Below are 27,290 nucleotides of genomic sequence, written 5' to 3' on the forward strand. Positions count from 1 at the left end.
GAACCCTTGTATTGATCCTCTCAGGGAAAATTTGACCCTTTCCAGTTTTATAAATCCCGCCATGTCACTGATCCAAGTCTCCACACTTGGGGGCCTCGCATCCTTGCACTGTAGCAGAATCCTTCGACGGGCTGCTAGGGACGCAAAGGCCAGCACACCGGCCTTTCGCCTCCTGCACTCCCGGCTCTACCGCAACTCCGAAAATCGCGAGTCCCCACCCTGGTTTGACCCTGGATCCAACCACCCTCAACACCGTCCCCGCCACCCCCTTCCAGAATTCTTCCAGTGCTGGGCATGCCCAGAACATATGGGCGTGGTTCGCAGGACTCCCCGAACATCTGGTGCACCTATCCTCACACCCAAAGAACCTACTCATCCTAGTCCCGGACATGTGGGCCTGGTGCAGCACCTTAAATTGGATGAGACTAAGCCTCGCACATGAAGAGGAAGAGTTGACTCTCTCCAAGGCATCCGCCCAAGTCCCGTCCTCTATCTGCTCCCCGTGTTCCTCCTCCCATTTAGCCTTCAGCTCCTCCACTGATGACTCCTCCACCTCCTGCATTACCTTATAGATGTCAGACACCTTCCCCTCTCCGACCCACAGCCCCGAAAGCACTCTGTCCATCGTCCCCCGCGAGGGCAGCAAAGGGAATCCCTCTACCTGTCGCCTAGCAAACGCCTTTACCTGCAAGTATCTGAACATGTTCCCTTGGGGGAGCCCAAATTTATCTTCCAGTTCCCCCAGGCCCGCAAACCTCCCGCCAATAAACGGGTCCCTCAATTTGCTGATGCCCGCCCTTTGCCACCCCCTGAGTCCCCCATCCATGTTCCCCGGGATGAACCGATGATTGCCACCCAATGGAGCCTCCATCGAGCCCCCTGTTTCCCCCCATGCCGTCTCCACTGTCCCCAGATTCTTAGGGTCGCCGCCACCACCGGGCTCGTGGTAAACCTCTTAGGGGAGAGCGGCAACGGTGCCGTTACCATGGCACCCAGGCTCGTACCTCTACATGACGCCATCTCCATTCTTTTCCACGCCGCCCCTCCCCCCTCCATCACCCATTTACGCACCATTGACACATTGGCCGCCCAATAGTACCCCAGAAGGTTGGGCAGCGCCAGCCCACCTCTATCCCTCCCTCGCTCCAGGAACACCCTCTTCACTCTCGGAGTCCCATGTGCCCACACAAAGCTCAAGATACTGCTAGTCACTCTCCTAAAGAAGGCCCTGGGATGAAGATGGGCAGGCACTGAAAGAGGAACAGGAACCTCGGAAGCACCGTCATTTTGACGGACTGTACCCTCCCCGCCAACGACAATGGCAGCATGTCCTACCTCTTGAACTCCTCCTCCATCTGATCTACAAGTCTGGTGAAATTATGTTTGTGAAGAGTCCCCCAGTCCTTGGCCACCTGCACCCCCAGGTACTTAAAGCTCTCCCCTGCCCTCCTAAGCGGGAGCCTACCAATTCCTTCCTCCTGGTCTCCAGGGTGCACCACAAACACCTCGCTCTTGCCTAAATTTAGTTTATAACCTGAAAACGTCCCAAACTCAGCTAGCAACTCCATCACCCCAGGCATCCCTCCCACTGGGTCCGCCACATACAGTAACAGGTCATCGGCATACAACGACACCCTATGTTCCTCTCCACCTCGCACCAAGCCTCTCCACCTCTCTGAATCCCTCAACGCCATTGCCAGCGGCTCGATTGCCAGTGCAAACAACAAGGGGGACAGGGGGCAACCCTGCCTGGTCCCTCGGTAAAGCCGGAAGTACTCCGGCCTCCTCCCATTCGTGGCCACGCACGCCATCGGGGCCTCATATAGCAGCCTCACCCATCTAATAAACACTTCACCAAATCCAAACCTCCCCAACACCTCCCATAAGTACCCCCACTCCACTCTATCGAAGGCCTTCTCTGCATCCAGCGCCACCACTATCTCTGCCTCCCCCTCAATCGCCGGCATCATGATGACATTCAACAATCTCCGCACATTCGTGTTCAGCTGCCTTCCCTTCACAAAACCTGTCTGGTCCTCATGCACAACCCCTGGCACACAGTCCTCTATCCTGGTGGCCAGGATTTTTGCCAGCACCTTGGCATCTACGTTGAGGAGTGATATGGGCCTGTATGAACCACACTGCTGGGGGTCCTTGTCCCTCTTTAAGATTAACGAGATCAGCGCCTGCGACATCGTCGGGGGCAAAGTCCCCCCTTCCCACGCTTCATTAAGTGTCCGCACCAGCAAGGGGCCCACTAGGTCCACAAACTTTTTATAAAATTCCACCGGGAAACCATCCGGCCCCGGTGCCTTCCCTGACTGCACCTGCCCGATCCCCTTAACTAGCTCCTCCAGCTCAATCGGCGCACCCAACCCCTCCACCTTCTCCTCCTGCACCTTCGGGAAAGAAAGCCCGTCGAGGAACCTCTCCATTCCCCTCCTCTGCCCCTTTGGCTCCGACCGGTACAGTTCCCCGTAAAAGTCCTTGAAGACCTCATTCACCTCTACCCCCTTCCGCACCACATTCCCACTCTTGTCTCTCACTCCAGCAATTTCCTTAGCCGCATCCCGCTTGCAGAGCTGATGAGCCAGCATCCTCCTCGCCTTTTCGCCATGTTCGTACACTGCCCCTTGTGCCTTCCTCCACTCTGTCTCCGCCTTTCTAGTGGTCAGCAAATCAAATTTAGCCTGCAGGCTGCGCCTCTTCCCCCAACAGTCCCTCCTCTGGTGCTTCTGCATACCTCCTGTCTACCTCCAGCATCTTTCCCACCAGTCTATCCCTCTCACTCCTCTCACTCCTCTCCCTGTGTGCCCGGATGGATATCAGCTCCCCACGAATTACTGCCTTCAGGGCTTCCCAGACCATCCCCACCTGAACCTCCCCCGTATCATTCACCGCGAGGTACACCTCAATACTTGCCCGGACCCTCCCACACACCCTCCTCCGCCAACAACCCACATCCAACCGCCACAACGGACGTTGGTCTCGCACCTCTCCCATCTCCAACTCTATCCAATGCGGAGCGTGGTCGGAGATTGCAATGGCCGAATACTCGGCCTCCTCCACTCTCGGAATCAGTCCCCTACTCACCACGCAGAAGTCTATCTGAGAGTAGACCCTATGTACGTGGGAGAAGAAAGAGTACTCCCGTGCCCTTGGCCTCACAAACCTCCATGGATCCACCCCACCAATCTGGTCCATAAACCCTCAGTACCTTGGCCGCCGCCGGCCTCCTACCCGTCCTAGAGCTGGACCGATCCAGTGAAGGATCCAACACCGTATTGAAGTCCCCCCCCCCCCCCGCCAATGATCAGACCTCCCGCCTCCAGATCCGGGACCCGTCCCAACATACGCCTCATAAAGCCCGCATCGTCCCAATTTGGGGCATACACACTAGCAAGTACCACCTTCTCTCCTTGTAGCTTGCCCCTAACCATAACATACCTACCCCCCTTATCCGCCACCACCTCCGATGCCTCAAACGACACATTTTTCCCCACCAAAATCGCCACTCCCCGGTTCTTCACATCCAACCCAGAGTGGAAAACCTGCCCCACCCACCCCTTCCTCAGACGGACCTGGTCCGCCACCTTCAGTTGGGTCTCCTGAAGCATTGCCACATCTGCCTTTAGCCCCTTCAGATGAGCCAGTACCCTCGACCGCTTCACCGGCCCATTCAATCCTCTCGCATTCCAGGTGACCAACCGGATCAGAGGGCGTCCTGCCCCCCTCCCCCGTCGACTAGCCATAGCCCGTCGACTGCCCGCCCCAGGCCCCACAGCGACAACACCTCACCTCTGTCCCCCCCAGCCCCCACCAGCTCCTTCCTGACCCTGCCAGCAGCAACCCGGTATTTCCCTTTCCCCCCTCCCTCCCCCCCCAGGCTAGGAACCCTCCCAGCCGCGAACCGTCCTCCATTGTACTTCCGTGGGTCAGCTAACTTCTGCTGACCCCGGAAACTCCCGCCAATAACCCGACCCCTCCCAAAGTGGGATCATCCCCCAATCTATCCCTCCTCCAGGCACCGCTCCAGCGTGGGGAAGAACCAGTTAAGGCCCCGCCTCCCCCCCCGTCATCGTCTCCACCTCCCAGCCCCGCAGCGCGGGAAACCAGAGGAAAGCCCGCGCTTTCACACTGTCCCACCACACCCTTCTGACGCAGCTCCCAAATACCAGCCCCACTCCATACCCCCAACCCGACATAGAATACAACAAACCCCCCCAACCCTCCCCGCAAGATACACAACTCGAACAGTGCCCCACAGCAAAAAACATACCAGAACAACACCCCCATAAATAACCAGATCAAAATTGCAAAAGTACAGAAAAAAAGGACACAGCGACAGCAGAATCCAGCAATAAAGTATTACAACCGACCCCGCAACCCCCAACCCCTAGTTCAAGTCCAGTTTCTCCGTCCGCACGAAGGCCCACGCCTCCTCCGGGGAATCGAAATAATGTTTTATTTTATTTTTTTATTTTTTTTCTTTAAATTTAGATTACCCAATTATTTTTACCAATTAAGGGGCAATTTAGTGTGGCCAATCCACCTACTCTGCACATTTTTGGGTTGTGGGGGTGAAACCCACGCAGACACGGGGAGAATGTGCAAACTCCACATGGACAGTGACCCAGAGCCGGGATCGAACCTGGGACCTCAGCGCCGTGAGGCAGCTGTGCTAACCACTAGGCCATCATGCTGCCCTGGAATCAAAATAATAATGCTGGTCCGAATAAGTTACCCACAGGCGCGCAGGCTGCAACATTCCGAACTTTATCTTCTTCTTGTAAAGCACCTCGTTCGTCCGATTAAATCCGGACCGCCGCTTAGCCATCTCCGCACTCCAATCCTGGTAGATCCGTACTAGCCCATTCTCCCAATTGCTGCTCTTCACCTTCTTGGCCCAGCGCAGCACACACTCCCGATCACTGAACCGGTGGAACCTCACCAGCACCGCACGCGGGGGTTCATTCTCCTTAGGCCTCCTGGCCAGCACTCTGTGTGCTCCCTCCAGCTCCAAGGGCAGATGGAAAGACCTGGCCCCCACTAGCAAGTTCAGCATCGTAGCCACGTAGGTTGTCAGGTCCGACCCCTCCAGCCCCTCCGCAAGGCCCAAGATCCGCAGATTTTTCCGCCTCATGCGGTGATCAAGCTCCTCGAAGCGTTCCTGCCACTTCTTGTGGAGTGCCTCGTGCCCCTCCACCTTACTCACGAGGATCCCGGCCTCCTCCTCTCGTTCAGCAGCCTGCGTCTGCAACTCCTTGATGGCAGCACCCTGGGTGGTCTGAATCTCCGACAGCCTTCTGTTTGTTTCCTGCAGAGAGCTCAGTACCTCAGCTTTGAAGTCTGTGAAGCAGCGCAGGAGAGCAGCTAGTTGCTCCTGGGCCCACTGCTTCCACTCCTCTGGAGCTCTGCCGGCCGCCATCTTGGATTCCTTCCCCCGTTTTTTCTGGGGAGCTGCTGCTGCTTTTTCCCCCTTTCCACTCCGAGTTCGAGTCATGGACTGCGGGGAAAGTCGATCAGCGCACCTTCTCCCACCGGGAGAAGTTGAAAAATTTCCATTTTGGGCTCTAAAAAGAGCCGAAAAGTCCGTTTAAAACGGGAGCTCCCAAATGTGCGGCTCCCTACGTCATCGCTGCCACCGGAAGTCGAGAATGAGTGGAGTTGATAACCTTTTAAAAAAAAATTTTAAAAATAAATTTAAGTGCACCCAATTGATTTTTTCCAATTAAGGGGCAATTTAGCGTGGCCAATCCACCTACCCAGCACATCTTTGGGTTGTGGGGGCGAAACCCACGCAGACACGGGGAGAATGTGCAAACTCCACACGGACAGTGACCCAGGGCCGGGATCGAACCTGGGACCACGGCGCCATGAGACTGCAGTACTACCACTGTGCCACCGTGCTGCCCTGGAGTTAATAACCTGATCCCGAAATTGCTTTGTAACGGATTGCTAAAAGGTGTGAGGAGGAGCTGGGTCAGTTTGCCCCCTGCACCTTCTCCTGTGTGGGGAAAAGGGAGTTCGGTATGCCCTCCTCAGATGGAATCGCAAAATGTAAACTGCATCACAGCCCATGTGGTTTATGTGCATTGGAATGCTGTGATATTAGGGTGCTCATCTCTAGATAGCCCATTATTTAATTCCAGTCTTGCATCAGATCAGGCGAGGAAATCCCTTGTGCTGCCTGCTTCTGATGGAACTCCTACGAGAAAAGATTTGCCACCTCTGGGAAGATCAAGTGGTGATGACAGGTCTGAGCGGAGATATCCCTGAACGAGAAGCCAAACATAACAGAACACCCAGGGAGTTGTCCAACTGTTGCGTCTGCACTGTCTGCAATGTGATTAAAGTGTACTGGAAAAATGTAGACCATTTCATCAAAGCAGGTGTTAAAATATTTTAACCGTGTTTCCTTAAACAGAGCCAAGAGATGCAAATGTTTAGAGACACGCTGTGTGGAATCGAGTATTTGAGGAATTGTTCACCATATGCAGTTTGCACGTTCTCCCCGTGTCTGCGTGGGTTTCCTCCGGGTGCTCCGGTTTCCTCCCACAGTCCAAAGATGTGCAGGTTAGGTGGATTGGCCATGATGAATTGCCCCTTAAGAGTCCAAAAGGTTAGGTGGGGTTACTGGGTTACGGGGATAGGGTGGAGGCATGGGCTTAATTGGGTGCTCTTTCCAAGGGTTGGTGCAAACTCGATGGGCCGAATGGCCTCCTTCTGCACTGTAAATTCTATGATTCTACGATATGGGATCTTCAGCTCTCCCAATCCTGACTCACACCAAGGATGACACCAGAACTGGGAGGAATAGAACTATGAGGAAAGATTGAATAGGCCTGGCCTCTTTTCTCCAGAAAATAGAAGGCTGGGAGGGTGACCTGGTCGAGGTCTCTAAGGAAATGAAAGGGTTTGGTAGGGTAAACGCACCGATGTTTCCATTTGTGAGAAAGAGCAGAACTGGGAGGGCATAAATATGTGACAGTTGCTAATAAATCCAACAGGGGAAATTCAGGAGAAACTTCTTTTTAAAAAATAAATTTAGAGTACTCAATTCACTTTTCCCAATTAAGGGGCAATTTAGCGTGGCCAATCCACCTACCCTGCACATCTTTGGGTTGTGGGGGTGAGACCCACGCAGACACGGGGAGAACGTGCAAACTCCACACGGACAGTGACCGGGATCGAACCTGGGCCCCCGGCACCATGAGGCTCCAGTGCTAACCACTGAGCCGCCGTGCTGCCCTCAGGAGAAACTTCTTCACCCCAGAGAGTGGGGAGAATGTGGAAGTGAATAGCATAGAAGCATTTGAGGAGAAACTGGATTAACATGAAGGAGAAAAAGGGTATGAGGAAGCTTGTGAGTAACAGAAACCCTGGTGTGGATCTAGGGGACCGAAAGTCTGTTTCAGTGCTGTTAATACTCTGTAAAGGTCCTGTCTACCCATCCATTCTCTGCTCATTAACTCACATTGATTCCCAGTCAACCAATGCCTGGAATTTAAATTTCTCATCTTTGAGTATAGATTCCTCCATGGCCTCTTTGCCTCCTCCTCATCTCTGTAACATCCTCCAGCCGCTACAACCCTCCAAGATCCAAATGGCTATGCAGCAAAGTGGTTAGCACTGTGGCTTCACAGCTCCAGGGTCCCAGGTTCGATTCCCGGCTTGGGTCACTGTCTGTGCGGAGTCTGCACGTTCTCCCCGTGTCTGCGTGGGTTTCCTCCGGGTGCTCCGGTTTCCTCCCACAGTCCAAAGGCATGCAGGTTAGGTGGATTGGCCATGATAAATTGCCCATAGTGTTGGGTGGGGTTACCGGTTTATGGGGATAGGGTGGAGGTGTGGGCTTAGGTGGGGTGCTCTTTCCAAGAGCCGGTGCAGACCCGATGGGCCAAATTGCCTCCTTCTGCACTGAAAATTCTGATCTATGATCTCCAGGTGCTCCGGTTTCCTCCCACAAGTCCCGAAAGACGTGCTGTTAGGTGAATTGGACATTCTGAATTCTCCCTCTGTGACCCGAACAGCTGCCGGAATGTGGCGACGAGGGTGATTTTCACAGTAACTTCATTACAGTGTTAATGTAAGCCTACTTGTGACAATAAAGATTATTATTATTATAAATTACAAATAGGAACTGATATTGACAAATATGGAAATACACAGAGATTAAGTAGGGCGGAAAAATCAGGAGGGCCGTCGTGAGGCCGAGTTTCACGACGGCCTCGGAGGCCGCTCCTCGCCCCCTATTCTACCCTCCCAGCGGGCTAGGAGCGGCGCTCCGTAAATCTCGGCCGCGGGGGCGTTGCGCCGAGAATGACGCGGCCGGCGCGCCTAATGACGTCAGCCGCGCATGCACAGGTTGGCCGGCTCCAACCCGCGCATGCGTGGCTGACGTCATGACGCTGACGGAACGAACCCGCGCATGCGCGGTGGCCGTCTTTCCCCTCAGCCGCCCCGCAAGACGTGGTGGCTTGATCTTGCGGGGCGGCGGAGGGGAAATAGTGCGTCCGATTTGGACGCCGGCCCGACGATCAGTGGGCACCGATCGGGGGCCTGTCCCCTCCCGAACACAGTCGTGGTGCTCTTTCCTTTCTAAGCCACCTGCAAGCCCCAAACGGGCTTCTCCCGTTTCACGACGGCAGCGACCAGGTGTATTTGCCGCCGTTGTGAAACGGCCACAAACGGCAGACTGCTCGGCCCATCCGGGTCATATCCGGAGAATCGCGGGGGGCGTGAATTTTGTCGGGGGGCCGTCCAACGCCGCGTGGGGAGCAGAGAATCGCGCCCTCTAAGTTTTACGATGAAACTTGATTTTCCTGATCAATATCATAACATAAAACGTGTCTGTCAAAAGCACGGCATAAATATATTGAGGAGGATCTAGGCACTAGCCATTCTTAATTTCTCTGTGGGTAACTAATATACTTATCGAAACAAGAACTGGAAACTTCTGCTTTCGGATTTTCAGCTCAGACTTGTTGAAAATACGAGAACTAACTTTGTTTGGCAAGGGTTACGATAACAGGAGCAGATTAAAAGTTCAGGCAAGTGACAATCTGGGCCCTCACCTTGTTAGGTTTTAACCCCAGCCAAGGCATCCAGTGCATGGTGAAGATCCCGATTGGTGCCACAAGAAGGGCTAAGGGCCCAGATTTGCTGCCATTTTAACTTGAATTGGTTTAAAAACAGGTTTGTTGCATTTAATTTTCCAAGTTCGGCTCATCATCAAAATTACACACAGCTTTCAGTGTGAAGAAAGATTGAATGCAGGGAATACACTCGTGATGGCCGTGGATTAAAAGTGGGGGACAATTAAAAGGGAGTGTCAGAATGTGGAAGGGGTGAGTAGGAATGCTGGAAAGATTCAGAAGGCATCTTAGCCCATTAGCTGCCTCAGGCAAGGCACACAAGGTTCGGAGGTGGGAAGCAGCAGTTAAGGGACAGACGTCAACTGTGATTCAGTGGTAGCACTATTCCCCTCTGAGTCAGTAGGTTGTGGGATTGAGTCCCAATCCAGAGATTTGAGCACAAAAAGCAGACCGATGTCCACCGTGCAGTACTGAGGGAGTGCTGCACTGTCAGAGGGTCAGTACTGAGGGAGTGCTGCACTGTCAGAGGGTCAGTACTGAGGGAGTGCTGCACTGTCAGAGGGTCAGTACTGAGGGAGTGCTGTACTGTCAGAGGGTCAGTACTGAGGGAGCGCCGCACTGTCAGAGGGTCAGTACTGCGGGAGTGCTGCACTGTCAGAGGGTCAGTACTGAGAGAGCGCCGCACTGTCAGAGGGTCAGTACTGAGGGAGTGCTGCACTGTCAGAGGGTCAGTACTGAGGGAGTGCTGCACTGTCAGAGGGTCAGTACTGAGGGAGCTCCGCACTGTCAGAGGGTCAGTATTGAGGGAGTGCCACACTGTCAGAGGGTCAGTACTGAGGGAGCGCTGCACTGTCAGAGGGTCAGTACTGAGGGAGTGCCGCACTGTCAGAGGGTCAGTACTGAGGGAGTGCCGCACTGTCAGAGGGTCAGTACTGAGAGAGCGCCGCACTATCAGAGGGTCAGTACTGAGAGAGTGCCGCAATGTCAGAGGGTCAGTACTGAGAGAGTGCTGCACTGTCAAAGGGTCAGTCAGTACTGAGGGAGTGATGCACTGTCAGAGGGTCAGTACTGAGGGAGTGCTGCACTGTCAGAGGGTCAGTACTGAGGGAGCTCCGCACTGTCAGAGGGTCAGTACTGAGGGAGTGCCGCACTGTCAGAGGGTCAGTACTGAGGGAGTGCTGCACTGTCAGAGGGTCAGTACTGAGGGAGTGCTGCACTGTCAGAGGGTCAGTACAGAGGGAATGTTGCACTGTCAGAGGGTCAGTACTGAGGGAGTGCTGCACTGTCAGAGGGTCAGTACTGAGGGAGTGCCGCACTGTCAGAGGGTCAGTACTGAGGGAGTGCTGCACTGTCAGAGGGTCAGCACTGAGGGAGTGCTGCACTGTCAGAGGGTCAGTACTGAGGGAGTACCGCACTGTCAGAGGGTCAGTACTGAGGGAGTGCTGCACTGTCAAAGGATCAGTATTGAGGGAGTGCTGCACTGTCAGAGGGTCAGTACTGAGGGAGTGCCGCACTGTCAGAGGGTCAGTACTGAGGGAGTGCCGCACTGTCAGAGGGTCAGTACTGAGGGAGTGCTGCACTGTCAGAGGGTCAGTACTGAGGGAGTGCTGCACTGTCAGAGGGTCAGTACTGAGGGAGCTCCGCACTGTCAGAGGGTCAGTATTGAGGGAGTGCCACACTGTCAGAGGGTCAGTACTGAGGGAGCGCTGCACTGTCAGAGGGTCAGTACTGAGGGAGTGCCGCACTGTCAGAGGGTCAGTACTGAGGGAGTGCCGCACTGTCAGAGGGTCAGTACTGAGAGAGCGCCGCACTGTCAGAGGGTCAGTACTGAGAGAGTGCCGCAATGTCAGAGGGTCAGTACTGAGAGAGTGCTGCACTGTCAAAGGGTCAGTCAGTACTGAGGGAGTGATGCACTGTCAGAGGGTCAGTACTGAGGGAGTGCTGCACTGTCAGAGGGTCAGTACTGAGGGAGCTCCGCACTGTCAGAGGGTCAGTACTGAGGGAGTGCCGCACTGTCAGAGGGTCAGTACTGAGGGAGTGCTGCACTGTCAGAGGGTCAGTACTGAGGGAGTGCTGCACTGTCAGAGGGTCAGTACAGAGGGAATGTTGCACTGTCAGAGGGTCAGTACTGAGGGAGTGCTGCACTGTCAGAGGGTCAGTACTGGGGGAGTACCGCACTGTCAGAGGGTCAGTACTGAGGGAGTGCTGCACTGTCAGAGGGTCAGCACTGAGGGAGTGCTGCACTGTCAGAGGGTCAGTACTGAGGGAGTACCGCACTGTCAGAGGGTCAGTACTGAGGGAGTGCTGCACTGTCAAAGGATCAGTATTGAGGGAGTGCTGCACTGTCAGAGGGTCAGTACTGAGGGAGTGCCGCACTGTCAGAGGGTCAGTACTGAGGGAGTGCCGCACTGTCAGAGGGTCAGTACTGAGGGAGTGCTGCACTGTCAGAGGGTCGGTACTCTGACCCTCTGACAGTGCGGCACATGTGGAAACAGGAGCATCCACATGCTCTAATCGACTGCCAAAGCAAGGCACCTCTGTCTGCAGACCTCTGTTGGTGTTGTGGAGATGCACATAGTCCCTCTTGTACATTCCTCTGTTTGATATCCCTTGAAATTCTTCCTCTTCTTCCAAATGCCTTAGATCACTGGATTCCCTTTGGGAAATGAGCATTTCTGTCTGATTTATTGGATTCTTTCTTGCTGGTTAAAGTGCACATACGGTTAAAACTGGTTACAGTAGCTGTTTCTGCAGGCTGCAGACAACATATATCCCAGACTGGTTAATGTGTACATGTTGATTCCAGCCACAGCCCTTGAATGAGGGCCCTGCCGAGAGAAATCAAAATGATTGGAATGGATCAATGGGCTAGGGTATTCAATTCCGATCCAAGCATCCTGCGGGGCTATTTTGTGATGCATGTTTGATTAACACCTATATTTGTGTGGGCAAACAATTATCTTGTATCTTGCAAATGGCTAGTCACCTAATAAAGAACAAAGAAAATTACAGCACAGGAACAGGAAATTACAGCACAGGAACAGGAAATTACAGCACAGGAACAGGAAATTACAGCACAGGAACTGGCTCTTTGGCCCTCCAAGCCTGCACCAACCATACTGCCCAGGGCTGACCTGAACTAAAACAAACAAAATTACAGCACAGGAAATCTAGAACATTTATCTAGCGCTTTTGATACAGAGAAGCATCCCAAGACATTTCACAGGGACATGAACAACCAAATTAGGGATGTCAGCCCAAAGAAAGATATTGGAAGAGGGCGGCAAAAAATTGGATGGGTAGGTTTTAAGGAGAATCTTACAGTGAGTGGTAGAGTGTCGGAGAGGTTTAATCACAGAATTTACAGTGCAGAAGGAGGCCATTCGGCCCATTGAAACTGCACCAGCCCTTGGAAAGAGCACCCTACTTAAGTCCATGCCTTCACCCTATCCCCGTAACCCCACCTAACCTTTTGGACTCTTGGGGGGAATTTATCATGGCCAATCCACCTAACCTGCACATCCCTGGACCGTGGGAGGAAACTGGAGCACCCAGAGGAAACCCACCCATAAGGAGGGAACGCCAGTGCTTGGGCCTCTGCAGCTGAAGGCACTGCCACCAACGGGGGCAGCGATGGAAATCGGGGATGGGGAAATGTTCAAGAGGCCAGAATTACAGAGATTGGGGATGTGGCTGATGTTAGGTGTCGGTGGGTTAGAAATAGGGCAGCTGCAAAGGGACATGGGGATGAGAATGTGAAATATCAGGTATTGTGGGATTATACCAGCTGAATGTTGAAATTATTTGTTTTAACCCCCCCCCCCCCACCACAAAAAACTGCTCGCCAATTCTGTGCCCACAGGGTGGCATGGTAGCACAGTGGTTAGCACAGTTGCCTCACAGCTCCAGGGTCCCAGGTTCGATTCCTGGCTTGGGTCACTGTCTGTGCGGAGTCGGCACGTCCTCCCTGTGTGTGCGTGGGTTTCCTCCGGGTGCTCCGGTTTCCTCCCACAGTCCAAAGACATGCAGGTTAGGTGGATTGGCCATGATAAATTGCCCTTAGTGTTGGGTGGGGTTACCGGTTTATGGGGATAGGGTGGAGGTGTGGGCTTAGGTGGGGTGCTCTTTCCAAGAGCCGGTGCAGACCCGATGGGCCAAATTGCCTCCTTCTGCACTGAAAATTCTGATCTATGATCTCCAGATGCTCCGGTTTCCTGCCACTAGTCCCGAAAGGTGGGGCAGCACGGTGGCGCAGTGGGTTAGCCCTGCAGCCTCACGGCGCCGAGGTCCCAGGTTCGATCCCGGCTCTGGGTCACTGTCGGTGTGGAGTTTGCACATTCTCCCCGTGTTTGTGTGGTTTTCGCCCCCACAACCCAAAGATGTGCAGGGTTAGGTGGATTGGCCACGCTAAATTGCCCCTTAATTGGAAAAAATGAATTGGGTACACTAAATTTATTTTTATAAAAGTTGCCCTTTGGTTAGGTAGGGTTATGGGGATAGGATGGAAGTGTGGGCTTGGGTAGGGTGCACTTTCCAGCAACCGATGCAGACTCGATGGGCTGAATGGCCTCCTTCTGCACTGTAAATTTACCAGGATGTTGCCTAGTATGGAGGGCAGTAGCTATGAGGAGCGGTTGAATAAACTCGGTTTGTTCTCACTGGAACGACGGAGGTTGAGGGGTGACCTGATAGAGGTCTACAAAAACTGGACTTGCAAAATCCTACCAACTGGACTTGCAAAATCCTACCAACTGTCCTGGCTTGAGTCAATTCACACCTCTTTAACCTGTGATTATCCCTCTCCCTGGATCTGTAATGATTTGATTACCTGCAAATGCTCGCATTCCAAGCATTGCCCAGCATCTCTGACTTTGTCTATATAAATGTTTCTGGAACATACCTCGCCATTCACCTGAGGAAGGAGCAGTGCTCCGAAAGCTCGTGTTTGAAACAAACCTGTTGGACTTTAACCTGGTGTTGTAAGACTTCATACTGTGCTCACCCCAGTCCAACGCCGGCATCTCCACATCATTACAAAATTATGAGGGGCATAGACAGAGTGGATAGTGAGAGGCTTTTCCCCAGGGTAGAGGGGTCAATTACTAGGGGGTCACAGGTTTAAGGTGCGAGGGGCAAGGTTTCGAGTAGATGTACGAGGCAAGTTTTTTTACACAGAGGGTAGTGGGTGCCTGGAACTCTCTGCCGGAGGAGGTGATGGAAGCTGGGACGATAGTGACGTTTAAGGGGCATTTTGACAAATACATGAATAGGATGGGAATAGAGGGATAAGGGCCCAGGAAGTGTAGAAGATTGTAGTTTAGAACAGTACAGCACAGAACAGGCCCTTCGGCCCTCAATGTTGTGCCGAGCCATGATCACCCTACTCAAACCCACGTATCCACCCTATACCCATAACCCAACAACCCCCCCCTAACCTTACTTTTATCAGGACACTACGGGCAATTTAGCATGGCCAATCCACCTAACCCGCACATCTTTGGACTGGACATCTTTAGTTGGGCAGCATGGACGGCACGGGCTTGGAGAGCCGAAGGGCCTGTTCCTGTGCTGTACTTTTCTTTGTTCTTTGTACAGACTGGCACCACAGCTACCTGGTACCATGGCAGCTCAATAAACATACTGGGGGGGGGAAAAAAAATCAAACTTGATTTTCACTTTTCTTACTAAGATTAAACAAATAGACGGTGCCTTTAAGCGGGAGGGGTGGGGTTGTGGTTAACCTGCTTGTTTTCCGGCCCGTTCCCTCCAAGCTGCTGCTTTCCGTCAGGCGGCTCGCGCCCTGCAACCTAGCCTGATGGGCGGGCGATTGACGTTGGAGCCGGCCAATCACAGGGTGGAGCCAGCTCCAGCAGCCAACCAGCAGCTGAGGTGGGCGGTGCTGGCGGTGACAGGTTCGGTTGAGCAGTGCAGGCCTTGCCGCTCGCAGTTAAAGGAGCCGGGGTAAGTGGAAAGCTCTCGATTCCGGGCTGGGGTTCAAATGCTTTTGAAGATATAATCTCCCGTTGTTTAAAAAAAAATCAGATAAATTAAATGCTAACATGTCCTTTTGACCCCCATTACTCGCCTTTTAAAGGGCCAGGCTGCAGGACCTGTTTTCCGACAAGTGCTGAGAAAACAACCAATTCCACCTCGCCCTTTTCGAATTATCTCCTTTTATTTTCTTTAAAACAAGTCGCCAAGCATTTTCGGGAGTATTTGGTCCTCGCTAGCAACTTATTTCCGTGGTGGTGGGGGGTTTTCTGCTGGATGATGTACCTCGCCTGCTGCTGCTTGTTTAAAAAGGGGTTTTCTCACCAAATGCTTGTTAGAACATAGAACATAGAACAGTACAGCACAGAACAGGCCCTTCGGCCCTCAATGTTGTGCCGAGCAATGATCACCCTACTCAAACCCACGTATCCACCCTATACCCGTAACCCAACAACTCCCCCTTAACCTTACTTATTAGGACACTAAGGGCAATTTATCACGGCCAATCCACCTAACCCGCACATCTTTGGACTGTGGGAGGAAACCGGAGCACCCGGAGGAAACCCACGCACACACGGGGAGGACGTGCAGACTCCACACAGACAGTGACCCAGCCGGGAATCGAACCTGGGACCCTGGAGCTGTGAAGCATTTATGCTAACCACCATGCTACCCTGCTGTGGGGAAATATTTTTGTTGTTGTCAGAATGTCGAGCACAAGTGGCATTGTTAATAACTTGTAACACTGTTCAACTTTTGTTTTAGTCAGTTGAGCAGGGTGTCTGATCCTCTCTCTGCAGAGACCAAGTCTGTAAAACTTGGGTGAGAGTAAAGGATTTGGAAGTCCAACTCCACCTCGGGAAAGATAAGAACCATATAAATCAGAGTACTCCTGCTGCTTGATCGACTATAAATCTACCTTATGGAGCTGGGTGCATTTCTCCGAGTTGGCCATTGAGTCGTGTCCTGAACTACTGTGGAGCGACTTGGCTCAGGTATCAGACCAGTGAGTCTGCCACAGAGGTCATTAATTCCATTGCTGATGGTGTTATCTTGATCCCATCTGTCCAAGGAGGATTGCAGTTTCAAACAAATGAGAAGAACTTGTCAGCTCCCTTTTCACCCCCTAAGGAATGTTTGATTGATCTTCGCGTGTGCATGCCACAGAGTTTAACTTTATCAATGTGCAATTCATTTTACTGTTTTTCCACATGCCAGTGGTCAGATGCTTGAATCCCACCAAAGTCAGCTAATTTGATATTACCGTGACCTATTTGTGGAGTCTGTGATGTTGCCTTCTGATTTTTTAAAAAAGAACTTGTACTTGTAGAACACCTTTAACACAGGAAAACAAAGGGACGGCATGTGGCACAGTGGGTTAGAACTGCTGCCTCACGGCGCCGAGGTCCCAGGTTCGATCCCGGCTCTGGGTCACTGTCCGTGTAGAGTTTGCACATTCTCCCCGTGTCTGCGTGGGTTTCACACCCCCAAACCCAAAGATGTGCAGGGTGGGTGGATTAGCCACGCTAAATTGCCCCTTAATTGGAATAAAAAATAATTGGGTAGGAAAAGGGGGGGTGCGAGGGTGATGGGAGAATGGGACCTGGAGCAAGTTAGGATACAGCCAGTGGAAATTTGGATGAGCTCAAGTTGAGAGAGGGTTGAGGTGGTAGCCTGGCAAGGAGGGCACTGTAGATATTACAACAAGGTAAATTATGTGGGTAAATTATGTGGGTAAATTATGTGGGTCCAACCGCTTTCACCTGCATTTTTCCTGACGCAGCCCATCCTTCTCTGTCCCTTATCAGTCGCCGTCTCCTGCCTCAGCAGCACAGAACACAGTAGGAAAATGTCCAGGTTCAAACTTTGCCACCAACAGGAAGGACAGTGTGACCTTTTTAAAAAAAAAAGCTGCACCAACTAATTTCTGAATTACGGGCAGGCATGCATAAGCCTTGATTGAAATGACGGAATGGTGGAAAACCTGGGGCAGCTTTGCTCTGAGCGCAATAGCATAAAATGGACCTGGCAAAATGCGCAAATGGTACAAATGCACCAGGACACCAATTGTATCCTGAATGTGGCAGTTTTGCATTGTCTGGAATGAGGCTGCAAAGCCCATTTCCACCTGGGGTACAGTTCTTTTGGCATCTCCTCACCTCAGCGTGGGTGTGATCAGGAGCTCACCATGCGGCTGTGCTCATGAAGCTCGAGTACCCCCCAGAGACTCGGTTTCTCCCCTCCACTTCTCACTGAGCCATGATGCAGGGTGGGGGATCGGTGCAGGGAGGAGACCTCTGCTTTAGAAATAGTAAGCATTGCATAATGTGACCGATGCCCATTCCATTTCTGCCATGGCACAGTTGGTAGCACTCTCGCCTCTTGTGGCTTCAAAGGACCACAAAATAAGGCTGATACCCCCAATGCAGTACCGAGGGGGTGCTGCATTGCTGAAAGGTCAATACTGTGAGGGTGCTGCACTGTCACAGTTGCTGACTTTTGGATTAAATGTTAAACTGACGCCCCAGTCTGTCCCCTCAGGTGGATATAAAAGATCCTCCAACCACTATTTTGAAGAAGAGCAGGGGGGAGATCTCCCTGGTGTCCTGGGGCCAACATTTATTGTCAAAATAAAGAGATTTAATAGTTTGTCTCATTGCTATTTGTGGAATCTTGCCGTGCGCAAATTGACTGGCAAGATAAAAGCAAGGTTCTTTTTGTTGTTGAAGTTTGTGAGCTTTGCAAAAAGTAGCTCAAATACTGGCTTTGGATGGAATCTGAGTAATAACCTAACTCTCCCTGTGCGCCATAACTGAAAAAAAGCATGCTTAACTTTTACTATTTCTGTTTTTGGGTAAACTGTATCATTTCGCTTTACCTGGTTATGCAGACAGATGTCAGCAGCTATAAGTGGAGAACAGAGAATGAGGACCACTTTCTCTTTTGAACTTTCCCCTTCTTTAAAGTAGGAGACAGGATGAATGTTGGTGTCGCTCACAGTGAGGTTAATCCAAACACCCGGATAATGAACAGCCGGGGAATCTGGCTGGCCTACCTCATTTTAGTTGGAATTCTCCACGTCGTCCTGTTGAGCATTCCGTTCTTCAGCATTCCTGTGGTGTGGACCCTCACTCATGTCATCCACAATTCGGTGAGTCATGGAGAATGGGCGGGGTTATTGGTGGGGAGGCAAAAATTCACACTCTTAAAGGGCTCCCATCATCCTGTGGGAAGAAAGGCATGGTGCAAAAATTGACTTTAGTTGTGGGTTAAGGGGAAAAAAGAACTATGGGCACCAGCTGATCACTATCTCGTGAGGGTGACACAGTGGTTAGCACAGCTGCCTCACAGCACCATGGACCTGGGTTCAATTCTAGCCTTGGGTCACTGTCTGTGCGGAGTTTGTACTTTCTCCCCGTGTCTGCGTGGGTTTCCTCCGGGTGCTCTGGTTTCCTCCCACAGTCCAAAGACAGTGCGGCTGAGGTGGGGTTAAAGGATGGGGGAGTGGGCCTAGGTAGGATGCTCTTTGATGTCAAATTTCATTGTGTGATTTGCTGTCCCTTTTTCGCTCTTTAATGCACTGACTGGGACAATGTGTCTGCAGGTCTGCAGGTCCTATCATCTTCTGTCACTGGCTATTCTTCAAAAGTGAGCTCAGGCAGTTAGTGCCAGTGAACTGTTCCACTGTGGCAACACAGCTGAGCTCAAACTCATCCTCGTCCAATCAGATCTTGTGACGATCTTCTCTCTAACGGTGGAGCATTCTGGTTGAAGCAGTCACTCGATGACCATTGCTGAGCTGCATCACTCCTTGCTTTTTCATTTCATTGTATAGCTTATTCCCAAAGCAACCAGAACAGAAAACAGTTAGTCCCCATTTACTGAAGCGTGGGATGGGGGACAGCATTTATTTCCCCTTCAGCATGCGGCAGACAGACTCTCAGTATTAATTGTATTTGACACGATGTGAACTACTCCGTTTCCTCTGCATTCAAGAAATCAGAGGCAGTGTTGGAAAAGCACACGGCGAGAGATTGGTTATTACTGGAACTGTCACTGATAGAGACCTCAAACTGAAAATTTCTCAATGTAACTAAACAGATATCCGTTGTCCAAGATACTCTCTTTCAGGATCATTTTATTTTCAAAGTAAGTTCTCCCTGTTTGACCTGCTCACGGTTGAATTTTGAAACAATAATTCATGGGATGTAGGCATTTATTGCTCCTCCCTAGTTGTGACGGTGAGCTGTCTTCTTGAACTGCTGTAGTCCATGTAGAATGTACTACTGCCTGAAGTCTGATCATTGGGGGGTGACTATCCTGTCTTAATTCGTCTCTGCAACCCCTCCCCGCCCCCTTCATCCCACGAGGAGATATTGCAAATGGCACTCAAATGTTCCCCAATTCAGTGCAGCGCTGAGCAGTGGATCTAATCCACACTTCCTTCTACAGGCCATTGCTGGAGCAATGATCATCATTGCACTGATGATTTCAGAAGGATTGATTTGATTTTGCTCAGGTGGGGATTTCTTACGCATCACTAACTGAAACGCGCCACGTTTCTGGACTCTTGTGGGCTGCACACTCGAGGACTGGCCCATTGCATCTGAGCAGAGGTTGGCAAGAGCTAATGTGCCTTTGATAACACATTTGTCACTGAGGTAAATTATAGGGACAAATATATTCTCAGCAGTTAGCATTAAATAAAAACCCAAAACCTAGAAATTCCTATTGCTGTCAATGGAATAACACAATGTGCGGTTATGATATTGTACCTGGGTGCTAACTGTTTCAAACGGGCCTTTGCTGCAATTAGTATAGGGCTGTCCGTGTATCTTCCTGACACAACTTTCTAGCCTAAAGCCGAGGTTTGTAAACCACAAAATCTTCACATGGAAGGCATTTCATATGGATCCATAATTCCTTCAGAAAGAATGAGATGAAAAAGCTGGAGACAGACCTGCAGGCTGTGCTAAATATCCTCTCGGTTGCTCTGAGGTATTTCCATAATTGCTGAGAGCCTCTCCACTTAACAGACAAAATGGAAAAGGCCTTGGTCAGCTCCAAGTGATGTACCAAGTCTCTGTTTGTAGGCAATGTATTGGTTTCTACACACGGTTAAAGGAACACCGTTTGAGACTCCAGACCAGGGAAAGGCGCGATTACTTACACACTGGGAGCAAATGGATTATGGGATCCAGTTTACATCTTCACGCAAATTTCTCACCATCACTCCGATAATTCTGTAAGTCAATGTTCTGTTTTCACAACAACTGTTTTATTTGTTGAATCAAATGCAAAATCTGGAATTGTACTGCAGCAGAAGAGGGAGGGAGGAAGGAAACTAACCATTGGGCTCCTTGTTACTAACAGGAAGTCAGCCATGGCTCAGTGGCTACCACACTGCCTCTGAGTCACAAGGTTGTCAGTTCAAGCCAGACTTGACAGGCACAAAAGTTAAAGCTGACAGTCCCGCTCCAAGGGTCAGTGCTGAGTGCTGCATTGTCAGATGGTAGGTGCAGGGGGAGCGCCACACTGCTAGGCGTCAGTGCTGAGGGAGTGCCGCACTGTCAGAGGGCCAGTACAGTGGGAGCGGCGCACTGTCAGAGGGTCAGTACTGAGGGAGTGCCGCACTGTCAGAGGGCCAGTACAGTGGGAGCGGCGCACTGTCAGAGGGTCAGTACTGAAGGAGCGCCGCACTGTCAGAGGGCCAGTGCAGAGGGAGTGCTGCACTGTCAGATCGACAGTGCAGAGGGAGTGCTGCACTGTCAGACGGACAGTGCAGAGGGAGCGCCACACTGTCAGACGGCCAGTGCAACGAGAGCACCGCACTGTCAGAGGGTCAATGCTGAGGGAACGCCGCACTGTCAGGGGCCAGTACTGAGGGAGTGCCGCACTGTCAGAGGGCCAGTACTGAGGGAGTGCCGCACTGTCAGAGGGTCAGTACTGAGGGAGTGCTGCACTGTGGGAGGGTCAGTACTGAGGGAGTGCTGCACTGTCAGAGGGTCAGTACTGAGGGAGTGCTGCCCTGTCAGAGGGTCAGTACTGAGGGAGTGCTGCACTGTGGGAGGGTCAGTACAGAGGGAGTGCCGCACTGTGGGAGGGTCAGTGCTGAGGGAGCGTCGCACTGTAGGAGGGTTAGTGCTGAGGAAACGCTATACTGTGGGAGGGTCAGTACTGAGGGAGTGCTGCACTGTCAGAGGGTCAGTGCTGAGGGAGCGCCGCACTGTGGGAGGGTCAGTGCTGAGGGAACGCCGCACTGTGGGAGGGTCAGTGCTGAGGGAGCGCCGCACTGTGGGAGGGTCAGTGCTGAGGGAGCCCCGCACTGTGCGATGGTCAGTGCTGAGGGAGTGCCGCACTGTGGGAAGGTCACTGCTGAGGGAGTGCCGCACTGTGGGAGGGTCAGTGCTGAGGGAGCGCCGCACTGTGGGAGGGTCAGCGCTGAGGGAGTGCCGCACTGTGGGAGGGTCAGTGCTGTGGGAGGGTCAGTGCTGAGGGAGCGCCGCACAGGGGGAGGGTGAGTGCTGAGGGAGTACCGCACTGTCGGTGGGTCAGTAATGGGAGTAGAGGTGGGGTTTAATTCCCCCTACTCTCCAGGAGCCAATATTTATCCTCCAACCCACATTACTAAAACAAATTGTCATGTATCTCAAGAGGGTTGGAATATAAAAGCAGCGATGTGTTACTGAGCCTTTATAAGGCTCTGGTCAGGCCCCATTTGGAGTACTGTGTCCAGTTTTGGGCCCCACATCTCAGGAAGGACATACTGGCACTGGAGCGTGTCCAGCGGAGATTCACACGGATGATCCCTGGAATGGCGGGTCTAACATATGATGAACGGCTGAGGATCCTGGGATTGTATTCATCGGAGTTTAGAAGGTTAAGGGGAGATCTAATAGAAACTTACAAGATAATACATGGCTTAGAAAGGGTGGATGCAAAGAAACTGTTTCCGTTAGGCGAGGAGACGAGGACCCGTGGGCACAGCCTTAGAATTAGAGGGGGTAAATTCAGAACAGAAATGCGGAGACATTTCTTCAGCCAGAGAGTGGTGGGCCTGTGGAATTCATTGCCACGGAGTGCAGTGGAGGCCGGGACGCTAAATGGCTTCAAGGCAGAGATAGATAAATTCTTGATGTCGCGAGGAATTAAGGGCTACGGGGAGAATGCTGGTAGGTGGAGTTGAAATGCCCATCAGCCATGATTGAATGGCGGAGTGGACTCGATGGGCCGAATGGCCTTACTTCCACTCCTATGTCTTATGGTCTTATGGTCTAAATGATCTGGTCATTATCACCTTGCTGTTTGTGGGAGCTTGCTGTGCGCAAATTAGCTGCTATTTTTCCGACGTTACAACAGTGACTACACATGGGCGGTACGGTAGCATAGTGGTTAGCACTGTTGCTTCCCAGCACCAGGGACCCGGGTTCGATTCCCGGCTTGGGTCACTGTCTGTGCAGAGTCTGCATGTTCTCCCCGTGTCTCCGGGTGCTCCGGTTTCCTCCCACAAGTCCCCAAAGACGTGCTTGTTGGGTGAATTGGACATTCTGAATTCTCCCTCTGTTGACCCGAACAGGTGCCAGAATGTGGCGACTAGGGGCTTTTCACAGTAACTTCATTGCAGTGTTAATGTAAGCCTACTTGTGACAATAATAAAAATTATTTCTTATTACTTTAAAAAGTACTTGTTGGCTGAAAAGAGCTTTAGGACATCCTGAGGGCATGAAAGCTGCTATATATAAAACAAATAAAGATTATTATTCTGATAATCTCATGAAGTCTGGTTCTCTGATTGATGTCGTATCCCTAGCATGGAAAATTCTGCAAGCGTTCCTCTTACTGATCAGTGAGGCTTTACACATCTTTATCTTATGATGCTATTCGGCAAGATTTAGGAGGTATAGGATGGGGAAGGAAACTGCAGGGGATGGGTACAATCGAAATGTGGAGCTTTTTCAAGGAACAGCTACTGCGTGTCCTTGATAAGTATGTACCTGTCAGGCAGGGAGGAAGTTGTCGAGCAAGGGAGCCGTGGTTTACTAAGGAAGTTGAAGCACTTGTCAAGAGGAAGAAGAAGGCTTATGTTAGGATGAGACATGAAGGCTCAGTTAGGGCACTTGAGAGTTACAAGTTAGCCAGGAAGGACCTAAAGGGAGAGTTAAGAAGAGCGAGGAGAGGACACGAAAAGTCGTTGGCGGATAGGATCAAGGAAAACCCTAAGGCTTTCTATAGGTATATCAGGAACAAAAGAATGACTCGAGTAAGATTAGGGCCAATCAAGGATAGTAGTGGAAAGTTGTGTGTGGAATCAGAGGAGATAGGGGAAGCATTAAATGGATATTTTTCGTCAGTGTTTACACTGGAGAAAGACAATGTTGTCGAGGAGAACACTCAGGTTCAGTCGACCAGGCTAGATGGAATTGAGGTTCAAAAGGAGGAGGTGTTAGCAATTTTAGAAAATGTCAAAATAGATAAGTCCCCTGGGCCAGATGGGATTTATCCTAGGATTCTCTGGGAAGCCAGGGAGGAGATTGCAGAGCCTTTGTCCTTGATCTTTATGTCGTCTTTGTCGACAGGAATAGTGCCGGAAGACTGGAGGATAGCAAATGTTGTCCCCTTGTTCAAGAAGGGGAGTAGAGACAACCCTGGTAATTATAGACCTGTGAGCCTTACTTCGGTTGTGGGTAAAATGTTGGAAAAGGTTATAAGAGATAGGGTTTATAATCATCTTGAAAAGAACAAGTTGATTAGCGATACTCAACACGGTTTTGTGAAGGGTAGGTCATGTCTCACAAACCTTATTGAGTTTTTTGAGAAGGTGACCAAACAGGTGGATCAGGGTAAAGCTGTTGATGTGGTGTATATGGATTTCAGTAAGGCGTTTGATAAGGTTCCCCACGGTAGGCTATTGCAGAAAATAAGGAAGTATGGAATTGAAGGTGATTTAGCGGTTTGGATCAGTAATTGGCTAGCTGAAAGAAGACAGAGGGTGGTGGTTGATGGCAAATGTTCATCCTGGAGTTCAGTTACTAGTGGTGTACCGCAAGGATCTGTTTTGGGGCCACTGCTGTTTGTCATTTTTATAAATGACCTGGAAGAGGGTGTAGAAGGATGGGTTAGTAAATTTGCAGATGACACGAAGGTCGGTGGAGTTGTGGATAGTGCTGAAGGATGTTATAGGATACAGAGGGACATAGATAGGCTGCAGAGCTGGGCTGAGAGGTGGCAGATGGAGTTTAATGCGGAAAAGTGTGAGGTGGTTCACTTTGGAAGGAGTAACAGGAATGCAGAGTACTGGGCTAATGGCAAGATTCTTGGTAGTGTAGATGAACAGAGAGATCTCGGCATCCAGGTACATAAATCCCTGAAAGTTGCCACCCAGGTTAATGGGGCTGTTAAGAAGGCATATGGTGTGCTAGCCTTTATAAGCAGGGGGATTGAGTTTCGGAACCACAAGGTCATGCTGCAGCTGTACATAACTCTGGTGCGGCCACACCTGGAGTACTGCGTGCAGTTCTGGTCACCACATTATAGGAAGGATGTGGAAGCTTTGGAAAGGGTTCAGAGGAGATTTACTAGGATGTTGCCTGGTATGGAGGGAAGGTCTTACGAGGAAAGGCTCAGGGAATTGAGGTTGTTTTCGTTAGAGAGGAGAAGGCTGAGAGGTGACTTAATAGAGACATATAAGATAGTCAGAGGGTTAGATAGGGTGGACAGTGAGAGTCTTTTTCCTCGGATGGTGATGACCAACACGAGGGGACATAGCTTTAAATTGAGGGGTGAGAGATATAGGACAGATGTCAGAGGCAGTTTCTTTACTCAGAGAGTAGTAGGGGTGTGGAACGCCCTGCCTGCAATAGTAGTGGACTCACCAACTTTAAGGGCATTTAAGTGGTCACTGGATAGACATATGGATGAAAATGGAATAGTGTAGGTCAGATAGGCTTCAGATGGTTTCACAGGTCGGCGCAACATCGAGGGCCGAAGGGCCCGTACTGCGCTGTAGTGTTCTATGTTCTATGTTCTATCTTCCAAGTTGAATAGCCTTTCACACCTGGTGGATTTTCTTTCATTGCTGTAAAGCAACCAGTGCCTGTGGTATCGTTCCCAGGCATGTGGGTGAGGGGAAACTCCAATTATACAAGGCATTGCAACCGACGCAAATAATATTTAGTAAAATGCCATCAGGGATAAGGCACTTGAGTTATGAGGGGAGGAAGCTGGGTTTGGCCTCCTTAGAGCAGAGGGGAATCCTATTAGAGGTGTTAAAATATCGGAGGGGTTTTGGTAGAGTGAACAGGAGATCAATCATTAGAGGAGCCAGATTTAAGGTGATTGGCAACAGTTCCAGATGTGGAGATGGAGAGTTTTGTTTTTCCACAGCGAGTTGTGATCTGGAGTGTGCTGCCCAAATGGGCGGTGGAAGCAGATTCAATAGGAACTTTCAAAAAGGGGAAAACTTTCAGCACTCCCTCAGTCCTAGTGCGGCACTCCCTCAATACTCTACTGGGAATATGACAGTGGGGAATTAGTACTAATCCAAAGAATTGACACAGGCAAAGTGGGATGGATGGCCACTTCCTGTGCTGTGTGATTCTACCAATTAGCACTTATTTAAGTGACAAACCATTGTTAAAACTGTGTTTTCCTTTCAGGTATCTGCTGGCAAGTTTTTACACTAAATATAACGTTGTTCATTTCCTGGTGAACACCACATCTTTGCTCACTGCACTCATTCCCAAACTCCCGCAGCTGCACGGTGTCCGAATCTTTGGCATCAACAAGTATTGAGTGGGTGCATGACCGCTGGGCAAATGCTGCCAGTAGCTCCAAACCGCCTCAGAACGGGCCAGCATGAGCGATGGGCACAACGTACTGAGACAATGGACAATGAAGGAACTGCTGGCACTACCTCTTGAAACATCAACTGTTTTCTTACCTGCGCAAGTGAAAGACTTTGTATGTATGCGATATGCTCCTGTGTATAAGCTGCTTGTGTATAATTTTATACTTTTTTCCTTCTTTGCATTAATTGTACACATATAAAAGATGTTTATGTTAATGAGGGTGCATCGCAGTGTTTGTGCATATAAGAACATAAGTATGTGTTTGGAGAAGAAGCATGCAGAACAAGTCTGCTCCTGTCTTACGTTGCAGATGCTGCCAAACTGGTTTAGTCGCTAATACCTGGGAGAGAACTGCTTAATGCAATAATTTATGTAAAATTTCTTCCTCACACCGACTGTGGTGCTGCCTTTCTATCTGTAACCATGGCAGAGTTGCGGCTTGAAATTACCTCTCCTTATAATCTACTCAACTCTAGTAATACAGACTGAGCTGGGAGTTAGTCCCATTCCTTTTTCTTGCACTCTACAGAGGTGGTTATGAGCCCTTTTGGATGTTGTTTAAAAGCTATCCTAGTTTTTCAACAGCATACAAAAGGGCTGCATGCTGTGTGACAATGAGGGGCCCTCGTGTCTGGTATTGCTGCAAATTGTAGCCCTTTGGCACGACTGACAAGTAACATTGTGAAATTTCAACATCTCAACTGACACCACCTACACTACCGTCCATAACTTGATTAATCACATTCCATAGGTGACAATGCCAAACACAGTACACCTAGAACTATATTGATAAAAGCAAATTACTGCGGATGCTGGAATCTGAAACGAAAGGGAAAATGCTGGAAAATCTCAGCAAGTCTGGCAGCATCTGTAGGGAGAGAAAAGAGCTATATTGAACCCTATAAACCGCTGATCCAAGAATTATTCAACTTCTTGTTTAGCACTGTCTAATGGGGAGTTGGTTCGTCAGTCTTGACCAGGTCCCTAATACACAAACGCGCACATAATTTTGCTCTATTAGCAATCTCACTATAAATCTCGAGAATGGAAACATTTCACACCTGTGCAAAGTATTAAGCTCAGTTGAATATTTCTGAAATTAAATTATTTCCAAGCACTCTTTCGTTAATGCTAAAACTGCAATTGGAAACTGAACTAATTCAGTTCCCACTGTGGATTGACAAAACTGTCCAGAAGGAGCACAAAGCAATGCAAAGCCAAACAGCTCTTTCAATTACTCTGCTCCTTGAGGCGTTAAACTGCAGTTGTCTCACTTTTAGAAGCCACTTATCACAAGTATTCATGCAGTTGAACAATTACCTACAGGTATCAGTTAACCAAGCATCAATGTTGGTTC

At 50.6% G+C, this 27,290-nt stretch overlaps 1 protein-coding gene across 3 annotated transcripts; it reads left to right on the plus strand.

The window, feature by feature from the left end:
* Positions 1-14,896: 14,896 nt before the first annotated feature.
* ormdl2 (ORMDL sphingolipid biosynthesis regulator 2) lies at positions 14,897-26,148 on the plus strand. 3 transcript variants are annotated; one of them, XM_038786619.1, is made up of 4 exons: positions 14,897-15,056; positions 18,056-18,237; positions 20,180-20,331; positions 25,742-26,148. In XM_038786619.1, the coding sequence occupies exons 2-4, from the start codon at positions 18,064-18,066 to the stop codon at positions 25,875-25,877; spliced, it is 462 nt and encodes a 153-aa protein (XP_038642547.1). In that variant the 5' UTR covers positions 14,897-15,056; positions 18,056-18,063; the 3' UTR covers positions 25,878-26,148. The 3 variants fall into 3 exon arrangements, with proteins under 3 accessions (XP_038642547.1, XP_038642550.1, XP_038642549.1); XM_038786621.1 differs by having other exon boundaries at positions 14,978-15,056; positions 18,053-18,237; XM_038786622.1 differs by lacking the exon at positions 25,742-26,148 and having other exon boundaries at positions 20,180-20,335.
* Positions 26,149-27,290: the final 1,142 nt, after the last annotated feature.

Source organism: Scyliorhinus canicula, chromosome 28 (genome assembly GCF_902713615.1).
Source record: "Scyliorhinus canicula chromosome 28, sScyCan1.1, whole genome shotgun sequence".
Lineage (NCBI taxonomy): Eukaryota > Metazoa > Chordata > Chondrichthyes > Carcharhiniformes > Scyliorhinidae > Scyliorhinus > Scyliorhinus canicula.